This window comes from Dysidea avara, chromosome 3 (genome assembly GCF_963678975.1).
Source record: "Dysidea avara chromosome 3, odDysAvar1.4, whole genome shotgun sequence".
Taxonomy (NCBI): Eukaryota; Metazoa; Porifera; class Demospongiae; order Dictyoceratida; family Dysideidae; genus Dysidea; species Dysidea avara.
In genome coordinates, this window is record NC_089274.1 from 26,901,237 (window position 1) to 26,916,422 (window position 15,186).

At 37.7% G+C, this 15,186-nt stretch overlaps 2 protein-coding genes across 2 annotated transcripts; both read left to right on the top strand.

The window, feature by feature from the left end:
• Positions 1–11,232, top strand: LOC136250562 (glutathione S-transferase-like). Its single transcript, XM_066042776.1, has 5 exons — positions 1–245; positions 7,386–7,478; positions 8,868–8,980; positions 9,026–9,112; positions 10,964–11,232. Exons 1-5 carry the CDS (start codon positions 110–112, stop codon positions 11,129–11,131), a joined length of 597 nt encoding a protein of 198 aa, XP_065898848.1. The 5' UTR covers positions 1–109; the 3' UTR covers positions 11,132–11,232.
• Positions 11,233–14,083: 2,851 nt separating this feature from the next.
• On the top strand, positions 14,084–15,178 carry LOC136248443 (uncharacterized). The gene has a single exon (XM_066040224.1). The coding sequence runs from the start codon at positions 14,084–14,086 to the stop codon at positions 15,176–15,178; it is 1,095 nt and encodes a 364-aa protein (XP_065896296.1).
• The last annotated feature ends 8 nt before the right edge of the window (positions 15,179–15,186 follow it).

Consider the following 15,186-nt stretch of genomic DNA (forward strand, 5'->3'; position numbering starts at 1 on the left):
AATCGCGTCACGCATGTGCTGCGTTAACACGTGTCAGTCTCGAATTTCTTGAGGTGTAGTCGCCAGTTGTGCCGTTGCTGTGCTTTTTCTGGTTTCCTATACAGTCGCGATGCCTTCCTACAAGTTGTACTACTTTAATGCAAGAGGCACGGCAGAACCAATCCGTCTCATTTTTGCTCAAGCCGAGGTGAAGTATGAAGACTTTCGATTTGAAGGCGAAGACTGGGGAAAGAAGTACAAGGCAGGTACGCCCTATGATATCGTACAATAACTCAATTAGCTGAGTCAGCGCGAGAGGATGAGGAGAGGTTATTCTTGCGTGGCCAGACCGCTTTTTCTTCGTCACGGCGCTTATTATTATTATTTTTTTAAATATATTTTTTTTATTCTGGCCCTAATGGCACTCCCATCCTCCCCGATCTCTAGCTAGAAGTTAAACCTAATTTAATTTATAAATGACAAAAAGCAGAAAAAAGAGAAAGCAGCTAAACCTACAGAGCCTACACAGACCTACAAAAATACCGCATGGACCGCCAGCATACACGGCGCTTATCGATTAAAGATTATAAGCGCCTACTCCGAAAAAGGGTCTGGTCCAGAATCAATACGTAAACACCCCAAGCTAGTGCTCGGGGTGTTTCATTAACTTTTGTCATAAAACGTACACGTTCTTTTAACTTTCAAACCACGTACGCACTGGAAATTCCATGAACGATTGCCGATAGCAGTGATGAGAGACACTGGGGCTGGTTTTCTTAAGGCTGAAAAGCACACGGAACGATTCCTTGTGAAAACGAAAAGGCTAAAGGAGATATGAGCAAGGAATCAACCCGTGTCCTTTTCAGCCTTAGAAAACCAGCCCCAGTGTCTCTCATCACCGCTATCGGCAATCGTTATGGCATTTCCAGTGCGTATGTGGTTTGAAAGTTAAAAGGAAGTGTACGTTTTATGACGAAAGTTAATGAAACACCCCGAGCTCTAGCTTGGGGTGTGAAAACAAGTTTACGTATTGATTCTGGACCAGACTATTTTTCGGAGTAGGCGCTTATAATCTCTAATCGATAAGCGCCGTGACAAAGAAAAAGCGGTCTGGCCACGTGAGACTAGGCCAGACTCACTCTTCGCGCGGAGCTTATCGATTGGTAATTATAAGCGCCTAGCTGTGCTTATGCGCCGTGCGAAGAGTGAGTCTGGCCTAGGCGCTTATAATTACCAATCTGTAAGTGCCGCGCCAAGAGTGAGTCTGGCCACGCGAGACTAGAGAGAGGGGGGAAGCCTGGGAGGGTCAAAAAGTACTGCCCGGCTTGGCAACGATCGGAGTGGACTTCACTGTAGCATTGAAATGGGAAGCACTATTACCTGGGGATTTTTTTTTGAGAAAAAAAAACAAGGCTCATGGTAGTGTATCATCAGGCCAAGAAAGCCGACACGCCACACACAGTGAGTACATTACATATCAAAGATATTCCAGACTTCTGAATAGGTTATGCCCGTTTCGTATAAAATAACACCGTCTTCTAAACAAGGTGCCATATTACACTTCCACATACTGTGTGGTAGACAGACATGAAGTTTAGTTTATCAGATTCCTTGATGAAAGGCGATTTGATTCATGCACAATAAGTTCTTTCGTGTAGTAACAAAGGGGAAGCTAAAAAGGAGCCTTGTACCGTGAAATTTATGTGTTCAAAATGCCCGTAAAAACACGTGTTTTTCAACATATCTCTGTAAACTAACCTGTTTAACAATTTGTACAGTCGGAGTCTTATTAAGCATCCTTCGCGGCATAGAGGGATAGTTGAACAATGTAGAGATTTTGTGAGTTAAAGGTTGTAGCTAAATTGGTGTTTTTGTATGTAGTGTAAAATACATGTATTTTCCATTGGACACTGACTGACAAGGAATGATGAGATTTTATGATCAGCCTGTTTTATCAAGCTGAGGTTTCAAAAAAGATATTAAACAGATATTAGATTTATCATGAACCACGATAGTGGGTTCATAATAGGGATTGCCCATGTTTTTTGCAAAAACTCTAATAGAACGCATGCCTAAAAACCACCTTGGAAAGTATCCTCCAACTCAAAACCACCTTCTGGTGGTTATTTGCAATGAATATTGGTCCACTAGTAAGTATCAAGTGAAAAGGAAACAGTATGTGTATTTGGGACAAAACTGAAATTTGCCATTTTGTTCATCTTCATATTATTATTCTTTTGTTTCAGCAAAAGTTATCCACTTTTTCACGCTAAAAACTATATAGCCATGCTTACTGCGTGTCCATGACCTATTAATAAGCCCGTATTCCACAGATTGCCAACCACCCTACACCTCAAATTTTTTCTAGTTCTCTTCCCCATTCACTGTTGGCAACAGTTCCGTATACTAAAGAAGCTGTATAACAATAAAATTACAGGATTCCGTTGTGTGAGATCCTTTGGACTTTGTTGTAGCGTTAGTCAAGGCTGAAAGCTATAACAGCACTTCTTACACTTAGAAGATCATGCATAGCGTCTCTGCATGGTGAGTATAGTCTACTTCTTTCTGTAAGCACACAATCGAGCGACCATACAAGCACTCTCTCAGACATAATGAAGTGATACTGCTAATACCAGAGATTATTCATTGCTATGAATATAGTTTCTATAAACCATCCTTCCTTTCAGCGCAAAGCCTAAAGTTGGGTGGAATCAGTCTTGTTAAAATTAATAAACTATTTGTGAGAACCATAACCAGCTAATTGTCTGACCACATTGTGTAAACAACATGGCTTCGTGCTGCTGATAACCCGTGGTTTACACAGCTACACAGTATCTGACTTTGTTGTTGTGAATGACGTATGTGCATGCAGATCAGCTACTGTACAGTCTACAGATTAACTGTTATGATGTAGTATATGTGAAACAATTTAGTTTATTTGTAGATGCCACATATTGTTTGTGGGAAACCATATGCATTCATAAATGTCCACAGCATAGATTTCACTGTAGTCAGTATAATTATTATTATTGTAGTCCATACAGCCCTGGAAATCTGTATGATTCTTATTGTGTACGGTCTTGGCTGAAATGATAAATGCACAAACACTGAGTGTTTAATTTATATCCTTGTCAGAGCTTCATGCATGTCTTGTGACAAGTAGCTAGCTCAATATCATACCATCTGGTGAGTATTCATGAACACTGCATGAAGATACTACAATGACTATAAGTGTCCTGACACATGTAGCAAGACAACAGCTGTTCAATATTAGCATGTAATGTACATGTATAGTCTTGTCCACAGTCACGTAAATACTCTAATAATGCAGTCAAGTGTGTCTGGTAACAATAAAGCTTACACTGAACTTCGACAGCCACTAATGTAAATTGCTCTACGTATCTACAACAATTATCAATAAAGCAATGCATTACTGGATTAATAAATAGTACAAAAACTAGATGAATAAAAAATTGAAAATTTTAATAGAGATCGCTGAAAAAGCCATGAAACAAGAAGGGATCGCTGGGGTGGTAATGTAAACCACAAATCCCTATTTTGACTCATCTCAAAATGACAGAGCATGTAGCTAAAATTTATGACACAGAGTCAAAATAGGGATTTGTGGTTTACATTACCACCCCAGCAATCCCTTTTTGTTTCATGACTTTTTTCAGCGATCCCTATTCCCCTTTTAAAATTTTCAATTTTTTATTCATCTAGTATAAATTTTAATGTTGACTACCTGAAAATGCTTGATTTGATATATCCCATACATACGTTTTGATATGAACAGGAAGAAAGGAAACAAAAATTTTCACACCATGGCCCCTTAGCACACCATTTTTACATTATAGCTATCCGCCAGGTAGGGTAGGCCAGCCACACAGCAAATTTGATTAAATTCACAACAGCCATTTGCGAGATATGGAGGCTTCAATTTCTTTCGCACACTTTGCAAAAATTACTATAAAACGTAAACATGTGACTTGATTGACTCGATCTTTGGAGCATATAAAGGTGAATTCATGTACCAAGTTTGCTGTGAATCTGATGAATATCCAAGGAGTTATGAGCGTTTATTCACAAAAAAATCAATGTTTTGTCATGGCTACAGAGTAAACCGAGTATGGGAATAACTTGAAAATTGGTGTGTGCGTAGACTAATCATTGTAGCAGTGCCTTTAGATAGTTTGAATAGTAATAGAGTTACAGCTACAAAGTTATAAAGCAAAATCCAAACAAGTGTAAAATCATAGGATCAAGATACTCTATTAGAGCAGTCACTGCAGGGTAAAAAAGGTGCATAAAAATGTCGAAAAAAGCTTACCGGAGGGACCTCCTTACCTAACACCCGCATCCTTAACCACTGCTATATTGGCTGATCACTTCACATAAAAGTTTGTAATTTCATAGTTCTACCAAAAGAAACACTGGATTGTTCTAGAACATTTATGTATGTTCTATTGGAAGTGCTCCAAAAATGTGCACTCTATTAGACTATTACAATAATATTACCAAATATTGAAGTAAATCATGGATGATGCTCCCTAAGTCTGTTTATGATCATTGTGTATGTATGTATATATAGAAAAAAGAAGAAATGTGAGTAAAACCAAATCCCAAAGTCAGTCATAGGCTGGTTTGAGGCCTTATAAAATTCTAAAAGAAGTAAAATCCATATAAAACAGCCAAGCAAGCTGTGAAAAAATGATGCAGCCTTAAAAAGCCTGGGTTAAAAAAGTTGTGAAATCAAAGGTGGTGGCCAAGAATTGGCTACAATGATGTTAATGCTAATTAGGGAAAGCGTGTTTACACAATATTAGCACGCATAGTGACGATAGGTGGGGTAACTTAATTCTTATAGCATATAACAACATGTTGTTTAAAAGTATGTTCACTGGGCTACTTCAAGAAGGTTAACACTATAACTACAGCGGCTTGTTTTGGAACGATGAACATTAGTGAGTCACGTCTCTGTTTTGAAATTCTTGCCACGTCTTTAATTTCGATTGTGGGTTTACTCACGTGAATCATATATGGCCTGATAGAAAATTTTACAGCGAATCGAATGAAACTTGTTGCAAGTTGATAGGAACAACCACTATCGAGATATAGATCATTTTTTAAAGGTATGTAAAGAGTTTGCATGTTTTCTTGTCAAAAAGTTATTTACATGGCTAGTTTTGGCATAACTGTTTAGCATTAGGGAAAACCCTTGGTATCATTTTAATCCTTGTTACACCACAAGTAGAATGACGTAAATTGCATATGAATACTTCAAAAGTTAGTGCTTTGTGCAAGGCACGCACACTTTGGCCAGTTTTCTGGCCTATGTGGGTTTAAGGGTGAAATTTTATTAGCATTGACATCATTGCAGTCATTTCTTGGCCACCACCTTTGATTTCACAACTTTTTAAACCCAGGGCTGCATCATTTTTTCACAGCTTGGCATTTTTATAATATACACACAGATTTTTAACATGAATCAATTGGATAGAGGGAGCTTTCCCTCACACACCACCAAGGAGAAGTCAGTGAGCTCTCTCTGGGATTCTGTTCTGGACTGGAATCCTATTTCAATATGTACAGCATGCACACTCCCATGTTCATCAACTCTTATAAAACAATCACATTAGTATGAAAATTTTAATATTACGATAATCACCATGTCATGGGACTTATATCACGATAGTCATGATATATTAAATATGTTAATGTTTTCACGTTTTATTCAATGAATTTATAACAATGATTTGACAAAGTTGTCACTTGTTTTTTATGCATCACCACATGTTGTCAGAGAAATATCCTCATATTTTGCAAATATCAAGTCACTTTTCACTAAATAATTTTGTTTTTTTATATCAAGATATAGATTTTTCTCTATCACGATTATCATGAAATGTTTCTATCACAATTATTGCAATATACGATATATTGTGGCATCACTAAATCACATAGAGATGGAGAAGATTTCTGTACTTGTAGAAATCATCCATACTACAAGCCTTACTATGTTTCACTACACTAACATAGCTATAATTCATAGATAGTACTCATTTATCTTTACTCAGCTAGTATGTACCATCAAATTTTGATCATTCAATTAGAATGTTTCACAAACACGGTATGATGAACGTGGAAGAGTGCATTCCAGTCCAGGTAATAGTGCTTCCCGGTTGAAAACATTCCACGATGTGAACCCTGTCACTGTTTGGATTTGGATCTAATTACTGTGTAAGATAGCTGTATGGCTGATACAACACGGGGGGGTACAACCCCAAATAATAGACACAATACATTACTTTGTAAAATTATATGATTATTAATCTAAATGTTCAGTCCAGCCGCTAGTCATACCTGATCATATTCTGGTTCATTTACCCCTCTTGTTTTTCTACATTTGGTGGCCTGGTAGGGAGACAACTATATTGTATAGCCGCCTAGTTGATTTACTCTCTCTAAGAAGCACACTTACACCAAGACATTTTCATTGATGTGATATTCCATCTCATTCTCCTTACTATCTTGGCTGTCCGAGGTAGTAGGACTGTCATACCTGTGGAGTATCCCACTACCTCTGCTGAACTGTGCTTGGTTGAGGTTCACCTTGACTCCTGTGTTTAATGTTTATTGTTTAGTTGTTTATGAAAAAACTTAGCTTGGTGATGTGGAAGTGGCTTATAATGTGTCGTAGTCTAGTCTAAGCTTGTTTTGTTAGTATGCTCATTTATACTGTTTGTAAACATACATGAAACCACGCCCATTTATCAGTACACACAGTTTGTAGGTATGCATGAATCTGCTGTCCACAGACCATAGATATACTACCTGGGATTAGTATACTTTAAGGTGACTAAATTTAGATATTATATATTGGTGAAATTAGCACATACAAAATTTAGCGATTTATGAATTTGCAAATTGATGTAATTAATTAACCATACATTTTGCGTGCACTAAATTTAGTGAAAGAACAAAAATCGCTAAAATCGCTAAATTTAGTGTATCGCTAAATTTAGTCACCTTAAGGTATCTGCACAGACTAAAGTAGCTTCTGTCATAAACCACACCCGTATGCATGCGTGGAACTACACTAATTTACCAGTAAAGTGTGTTTTAGTAGCATCCACAAAGCCACACTTGGTTTGTCAAAACCTACAAATATTACCAAATTTTAAATTTGGCAGTTTGGTGACGAATCACCAATTTGCCAAATTTTGTTTACCACCATAATTATTTTGTTGCTACACAGTATCACTGTTTCGATTAGCACTCATTAAGAAATAAATGAATAGATGCCAGGCTGCTCATAGAAATGCTGGTTCCATAATCATTTATAAGAAATGAGTAACTGGGCTTTTAAGTGAATAAATACTACGTGCAATATACCTTTTATACAGAAATGCCCTTTGGAAGAGCACCAGTCCTTGAAGTAGATGGCACAAAGATTTCTGGGAGTATAAATATCCTCCGCTACTTGGGAATAACATTTGGTAAGTACATGTAGTTAACAAATGATATTAAGTGTGTACATGTAAGGCCTCATGCATGTAAAGCAGTCTAGTTTAAGCTCTTAGGTTCACTGTTAGAAGCACCTTAATAGTTACATGGCCTAGCCTTGTTATTTAGCATATGAAGTTTGCAGTACATGTCTAGGGTAGTCTTGGCTGCTAACTGGTAGGTTGTACTAATGTACGTATTATTAAGACACTTGAAATTGCATATGTACAAATACAAGTTTCATGACCTGTTGTCTCACAAAAATTGTGTGGGTAGCTAAGCCTTGATTGATTGCTCAGTGTTTGCAATACAGTAAAAACTAATTGATAATATCCCAACTGTCAAAACTCTTATACCTGATTGTGGATTCAACGAATGACTGATTCATAGTGCTTGCATGAAGGATTTTAATAGCTACAGTGGCTATGTTCTCTCATCATTTCACTGTTTATGAAGCTCACCAAACAAGTGTTGGAATATCTTAAAATTTCCTTTACGTAGGTGTGGCAAATTTCAAGGATATCAATTGTTATTGGTGGTAAGTGCAAACCAAAAAAATTTGGATTTTAATCAGCTTCATGTCCTGGGATTGGTTAGGTAAACGTGTGTGTCTCTGTGTGGAAAGCATTACACGGCGCTGTCGCAAATTGACACCAGTAAAGATAAATGGTACACAGAGGAGGTAGCATGCATTGTACATACTGTGGTATACAAAAGGCACCTGTAGGCCTGAAGTGACATTGAACAGTCAAAAAACAAGCCTAAAATGCAGGAAATATTGCTTGCACAGTCAATGCTCTGGGAGGTAAGGAATTTGTGTAAAACATGTGAAATTTGGTACACATAGCTTCAACCATTGGTGAGTTACAATGCTCTAAATACTTAACCCATTAACGGCCACAGCCGCCATATGGCAGCATGGCATTATAGCTTACTCATACAATAAACTTTAGCCTCGCTATAACTTGTAAAACGCATTTCATAGCAAGATGCGCTAGTACTGAAACGGACACGCCCATAGAGGTCCCATTTCTGGGATAACTGTATCTTTCCTGGACTAGTGCGTGTTTGTTATGTAATAGCGTAAAGTGTAACCTGTTATAGTAGCTTAATAGGCGAATTAAATCATTCTTTGAATTAAGAACTAGTAGCTGATAACAAAGAAAGTGTTATACATTGATGGAGACAGGTAAAGCCGACAGTCGGCTGCTTAGTAGTTCTGTGTACTGGACAGTTAGTATGATGCGATTTGGCAATTCGGCCAGGGATCCCAGAGAATTTGGCCATCAATTGGTTAAAACCGCGGTACTTTTAAATAGGCAGTGAGCTTGGTTTTCCCACATGTAGTGCATGCATTACATGTAGTAATGCTTTACACACAGGAATGACTGGTAATAATGATTTGGACAATGCTGTGTTGGGAGGATCTTCTGATTACTTGGATGACTTAGCCAGTAACGTGTACAAAGCTTGGTTTGCCAAGGATGATGAGAAGGTTATTAAATTAATTTGTGTGCTTTGTACGTAAATTTTAGTATAGCTTGCTGAGCTCAAAGAGAAGACTGTACCTCAGATGTTTGGTGTCCTTCAGAAGCATGTGAAGAATGGACACTTCATTGGATCTGAGGTTGGTATCCTGTACATGTTAGGGCTGTGCTGATCACCATCTTTACCTATTTGACTGTGTTATTGATATTTTATAAGTACGCTGTAATACCTAACCCACTCATTGCCATAACTGCATCACATTGTAAATGCTTTGTAACTTCTGCTAGTAGCCACTGCACTTATCCTGTTGTTTTCATGCTCTTATAAGTATATAGGAACATACTATTGTGGGTAGTATGTTATCGCATACCTTTTGATGGTCAACAATAAACATTGTATACCGTAGAGTTGGGTTGTTAAGTGCATGTGCTTATAATTTTCAGAGAAAACTTTTGTAAAAAATCATACTATCTGTTATACTCATACACCTAATAAAATTATGGTGTGCTTAACACGAAATCACTATGTTGTAATAGCTAATAGTTTGTGCTGGTCACCACGCCAATGTGTAAGGATATTTGACTCCATTTCTGGGTGAAATCCTTCATGATAAACAAGAATATCGCAATCCAGAAGACTGATTTGCTGTTTGCATAGTGAAGGGAGACCTCAAGGGAGACGTAAGCGCTCAAGTGGACAAATTTTCTAGCACTTCCAGTTTTTCTTCCCCTATGTAGCTTTGTTGCGTGTTGAGCCTCGCATTTGACCATGCACGCTTATCAGCCAGGTTGATCACAAGATATGTGTATGCGCTTAGCAAGTAATAATTATGCGCTTAATAGATGCATGTGCTTAACAACCCAACTCTGCAGTATTCAAAATAATGAATATCAGTTATACCTTTGAAGTATTGGCTCTGCTTGTCTTGTCCAAAAGCCTGCTAGAGCCCCTCAAATAACGTGGGCTCAGCTACCCATTATGAATTACCTCAGGTGCAACCTTCCTAAGCATTTTAATTTGATACAGAAAGAGCGAGATACAGAGTCCAGAAAGTAAACTTACAGCTAGGTTGTTGCCTTCTTTTGGCCTTGCATTTTCTTGTTGAATAAGCAACCACACTAAACTGTACAGTAACTAGTAACCCTGCTGTAAGTTTGTAGTAACCTTACTTAGACTACAACAAGTTTGATACTGAAATTTGATTGGCTGAAAATGTGGTCTCTAAATCCCGTAGTACCACACTCATGTCCTATAGTGACTACGATACGAAACATGGCAATTACATGCCTGTATCATTGGCAAGACATGGGCATTTAAATGGATAGTAACAGCCATACTGAATTAGAGGGAGGTGTAATGGGCTGGTCAACTCTAGCTACATTAATTTCTTGTTTACAGGCAGCCGCAAAAGGTACAACAATGAGTTGTAGTCCATTTAGTTATACTTTGAAACATAACAACCTGTAACATTGGCAATGTATGGGTGTTTAAATGGATACAACAGCTAGGCGGAGGTGTAGATGGCTTGTTTCTACTAATTGATGATACACGTTTCATTTACAAGCAGCAGTCAACTCAAGGTACAATAACGGGCTGAAGTCTAAATAAGTTAAATGTCAAGAACCAATGGTTCTTGATGTCTAACTATTGTTTAGTGACATAAAAGAAAACTATGCGTAAAATTTTCTGGTAGTATGTAGATACTCACATTAAATTTTGCACCGGACATGAACTTGACCAGTTGGCATATATTTGCTACATGAACATGTGCTTATTTTTGTGTGCATAAATACAAGACTCAAGTGTTTACAATATATGCATGTCTGAGGATGTTAGGCAGAGCAATGCATACAGCACCTTGCATTTGCTGAATAAAAATCATGTACTAGTGTATTTGTGTAACATTATAGTGTAAAATTTAATTGATTTTGGAGTAAGCTACTATGTTTTGCGTAGTCAATCTTATAACAATATTTGTTTGTTTTTTTAGAAACTTTCATGGGTGGACATTCAAGGATATTGCCTGTTGGACAACTTAGCAACTAGGCTTGGTATCAGTCTGGCTGACTACCCTGAGCTCCAGAAACTTCATGATGATGTAGCTGCTCTACCAAACATTAAGAAGTGGTTGGAGACTAGGCCAAAGACTGAAAATTAGACAGACAGCTTCATCTTTAGCAGACAGAAATTTTTAATTATCATTGTAGTTGTTTGTGCTGACATTGCATTAGATTTGTATGGACTAATACAACAATGTGATTTTCTTGAACAGGGGCGTAGCCAGGATTTTTTGAAGGGGGGTTCCAGCACCAGCATTGAGATACTAGAAGCAGGGGTCTGGGGGCGCAGCCCCCAGCCGCTGAGAGACTTTCAATATTTTAATAAATCAAAACTCAGTAAATTGCTATATTTTATGCAAAAAGTACATTAATTATGATGCATTAAGTGCCCCTGGGATGAAGGTAGTACTAGATAAAGTCACCTAGTGGAAACAGACAGTATAACACATATAGTAATCTGTAAGTGATGGTTATATCTCACTGTGGTATAGGAGCCATGAATCCACTGATACAAATGACAATCAAAACAATATAGCTATACAAATATGCATAGCATGAATTCATTTTGCATAACACAAGTGATAAATTACTGGAGCTCTATATCTTTAAACACTGCACACCAAAGCTATAGCAGTATAAGGTCATGTTTTGCATTTAATGTTGGAATGTCTGAAAAACTTCATATGGACATGGATATTTACATGCATGTTCTATTAGAGTATACCTGACTGCTTTATTAGAGTATATACTTGACTGCTCTATTAGAGTATATCGATCTTTTTAACAAGTTTTGAAGAGGGCTCATGTTACCTCTGTAAATCCTTCCCTGAGAGATGAATGTAAGTTTTATCAATTGTTGTGCTGTGCCATTACACTATATTGCTCACTCATGTTGTCCTGCCACACTAAATGGTGTGTTAGGATCCTGCTTGCAGAAGTCTAAATTTTACAGGGGGGTTCCTGAACCCCCCGGAACCCCCCCCCCCCCCTCCCTACGCCCCTGTTGAATATGTGTTGAACAAGATCTTGTCATAAATGATTGTTAGTGTTTCTATAGAGCAACAAGAGGCCAGTAGTAGAGGCATTGGTCTGGCTATATTATATATATATATACTGTTGATTTGGCAAGTGAACATTAATAAGAATGGGCGTTGTGTGTGTATAGTAGCAGTTCATACAAGTAAAGTATTCTGAGGGGCAAATCTATTATTTAATTCCTTACACTTAATGATTATAGCTATGTGTAAGAGTTAAATGTTATGAGGCAGTCTATGATACAAGCAGTGAAAATAAACAATTGATCAAGAGTCTGGTTTCTGGTCATTTTTTTCATGGAAAACTGTAAACTTTTAAGTGATCCCTACTATACTATGTCAAATATAGTGGACCAGTACAAGATGAATATGTGCAAAATAGGCAGGTAGCAGGGATATATGAATATGTGAAAGTGTAGGCAGGTAGCTACACTTTTCACAAAAAAATTGAACCATTTTTGAACTTTGATACTAACTTCTATATGATTGCATGTAATTGTCACTACATTTTGATGTAAAGATCAGTAAAAGAGTCATTTTATTGCAAGGTATCTTTTGCAAGTTAGTCTCATATTTTCTCGCCAGCTGATGCATATGTAGTTATCAAAGTGGTTTTGTGCCACATGAAGCAGAGCCGTAGCCAGGCTTTTATCTGGGTAGGTTCTTTTAGAAGAAAAGTGGACCTTTTTATATGAAATGATTCTGATTATATTATGGTGTATGCACCCAGCATGCGAAAACTAGGGGGTCTGGGGGCATGCCCCCCCAGGAAATTTTTTGAAAATAGATACTACAAGGTTGAATTTAGTGGCATTTCAGTCAATAAAAATAACAATTTTTAAAGTAAGCTGAAGATCAGCTGTATGGATAATATCTGGAAAAATATCTCTACTGCTACTGTAATTATACCATCTGCACATGCATGTGTCTAAATATAATATATTGGAATGTCATAGTGAATAAGAATGGGAAAGATTGAGCACTCTGCCGTGATCAACAGGGGCAGTGGAGCAGAATAAAGGATGTCTTAAACAATGAATTTACACATTAATTGCATGGAGTTGAAACATGGATGTTATTCATGGGCTCTGTATGGAGGGGCTTGTCCACCAAAATCTTATATTTTAATGAAAGTTCGGTTTAGACAATGTACATGCAAATTAAGTAGCTTTTAAAAGAAAATGTAATTGTGACTGTACTATTAGAGTGATTGTTCTATTAGAGTGGTTGACTGCTCTATTAGAGTATCTCGATCTTGCATTGGATTTACTGACTGAGTTACTCGGAGCACTTAATTTAGCTTTTTAATTTAGTGGTATCTAGTAAACTGTAGCTAATGGACTTTTGCTCCTGAAAATGGATTTGTATACTAAAATTGTGGACCTTTTTACTGAAATTGTGGACCTTTTTTCCAAGAGGACGGTTCTTCAGAACCCCCCGAACCCCCCCTGGCTACGGGCCTGTGAAGTGCTCATCATCTAGAGTATATATGTAGCTCAAAAATAAAGCTTCCAACTGCCATTGTTTGTCTTCTAAAGAGCACTGAAGGTGTTGATATAGAGCAAAAACTTGAGCTACATTCCTGCCAAAATCCCAAAACCACAATTCCTGGCCATGACAACTTCTTAGTGCCACCTTTTGATATACTTGATCATATGTCACAGGTATTGGCAACATTTACTCACTGATCTGTGTATGTACTGTATCGCCTAAATATTTCGAGGGGGGAAATCTCTGCAGTTTTGGGAGTTACCAGCGAAAATTTTATCCTTAGAATTCCATAATAAAATTATTGAAAAAAATTATAGTCTAATACATTTTGGAAGTACAAATCTGCGATTTTTAGCAACATTGCTCAACCTCGAAAAATCTTCCCCTCTAAATGTTTTGGCTATACACTACTCCTGCATTCATATTGATCATTTAACTACTTCACCATGAAGTTTATTGCAAGTGTCTATGTCTTTATCTTCAAGACCACTATGTAAAGAAATCCTCATCTGCATAGGTGTATAAATGCTATATGGTGTGTTAGTTGCCAAAGTACATGTAATTGAGTTCCAGAAACGTGGATTACCACACTGCCATTTACTTATTCATCTGCGACATGAGGATAAATTAAGACATAGACATGACATTGATAAGTTAATATCTGCCGAGATTCCAAATCCAATTACACAACCAGATTTATATAATATTGTTAGGAACTGTATGATACATGGTCCATGTGGGCATTTGAGACCGGATTCTGTATGTATGGATGGTGGTGTATGCACAAAGAATTATCCCAAGGACTTCTGTGCAAATACAATGGAATCAGTTGATGGATACCCTAAGTACAGACGCAGAGATAATGGTGCAACTGTGAAGGTGCATAATGTTGGTGTGGACAATCGTTGGGTGGTTCCTTACAATCCCTGGCTATTACAGAAGTATGGAGCTCACATTAATGTGGAGGCTTGCATGTCAATAAAATCTGTCAAGTATTTATACAAGTATATATACAAAGGACATGACTGCATCAAGTTAGAGCTTGCAGAGACACTCAATCATGACGAAATCCGCACATTTCTAGATGCAAGATATGTAAGTGCACCTGAAGCAGCTTGGAGGCTATTTGAATTTCCAATGCACCACCAGTCTCACACCATTGTACGATTAGCTATCCACCTACAGGATCAACAGAATGTGTATTTTACTCAAGGCCAAGTTGAGACAGCCCTCATTAATGCCAGCAAACGTGACACTCATCTCACTGCGTGGTTCAAGTTGAACGAGACAGATGTTGATGCACGTCACTTGCTGTACAGTGATATACCATCACATTTCACTTTTGATAGTACATCTCGCAAGTGGAAAAAACGTTGCAAGGGAGGTGATAAAGTCATCAGCAGAATTTATGCAGTCTCTCCAAGTGAAGGAGAGAGGTATTATTTACGAATTGTGCTGCTGCACACTCCTGGAGCTAGGAGTTATAATGATTTGCTGCGGGTTGGTGATAGGGAATGTGAGTCATTTAAGGAAGTGTGCCATTTACTTGGTTTGCTAAAGAATGATGCTCAGTGGCACAAAACTCTAGATGAAGCATCATCCTTTCAAATGCCGTACTAACTCAGAAG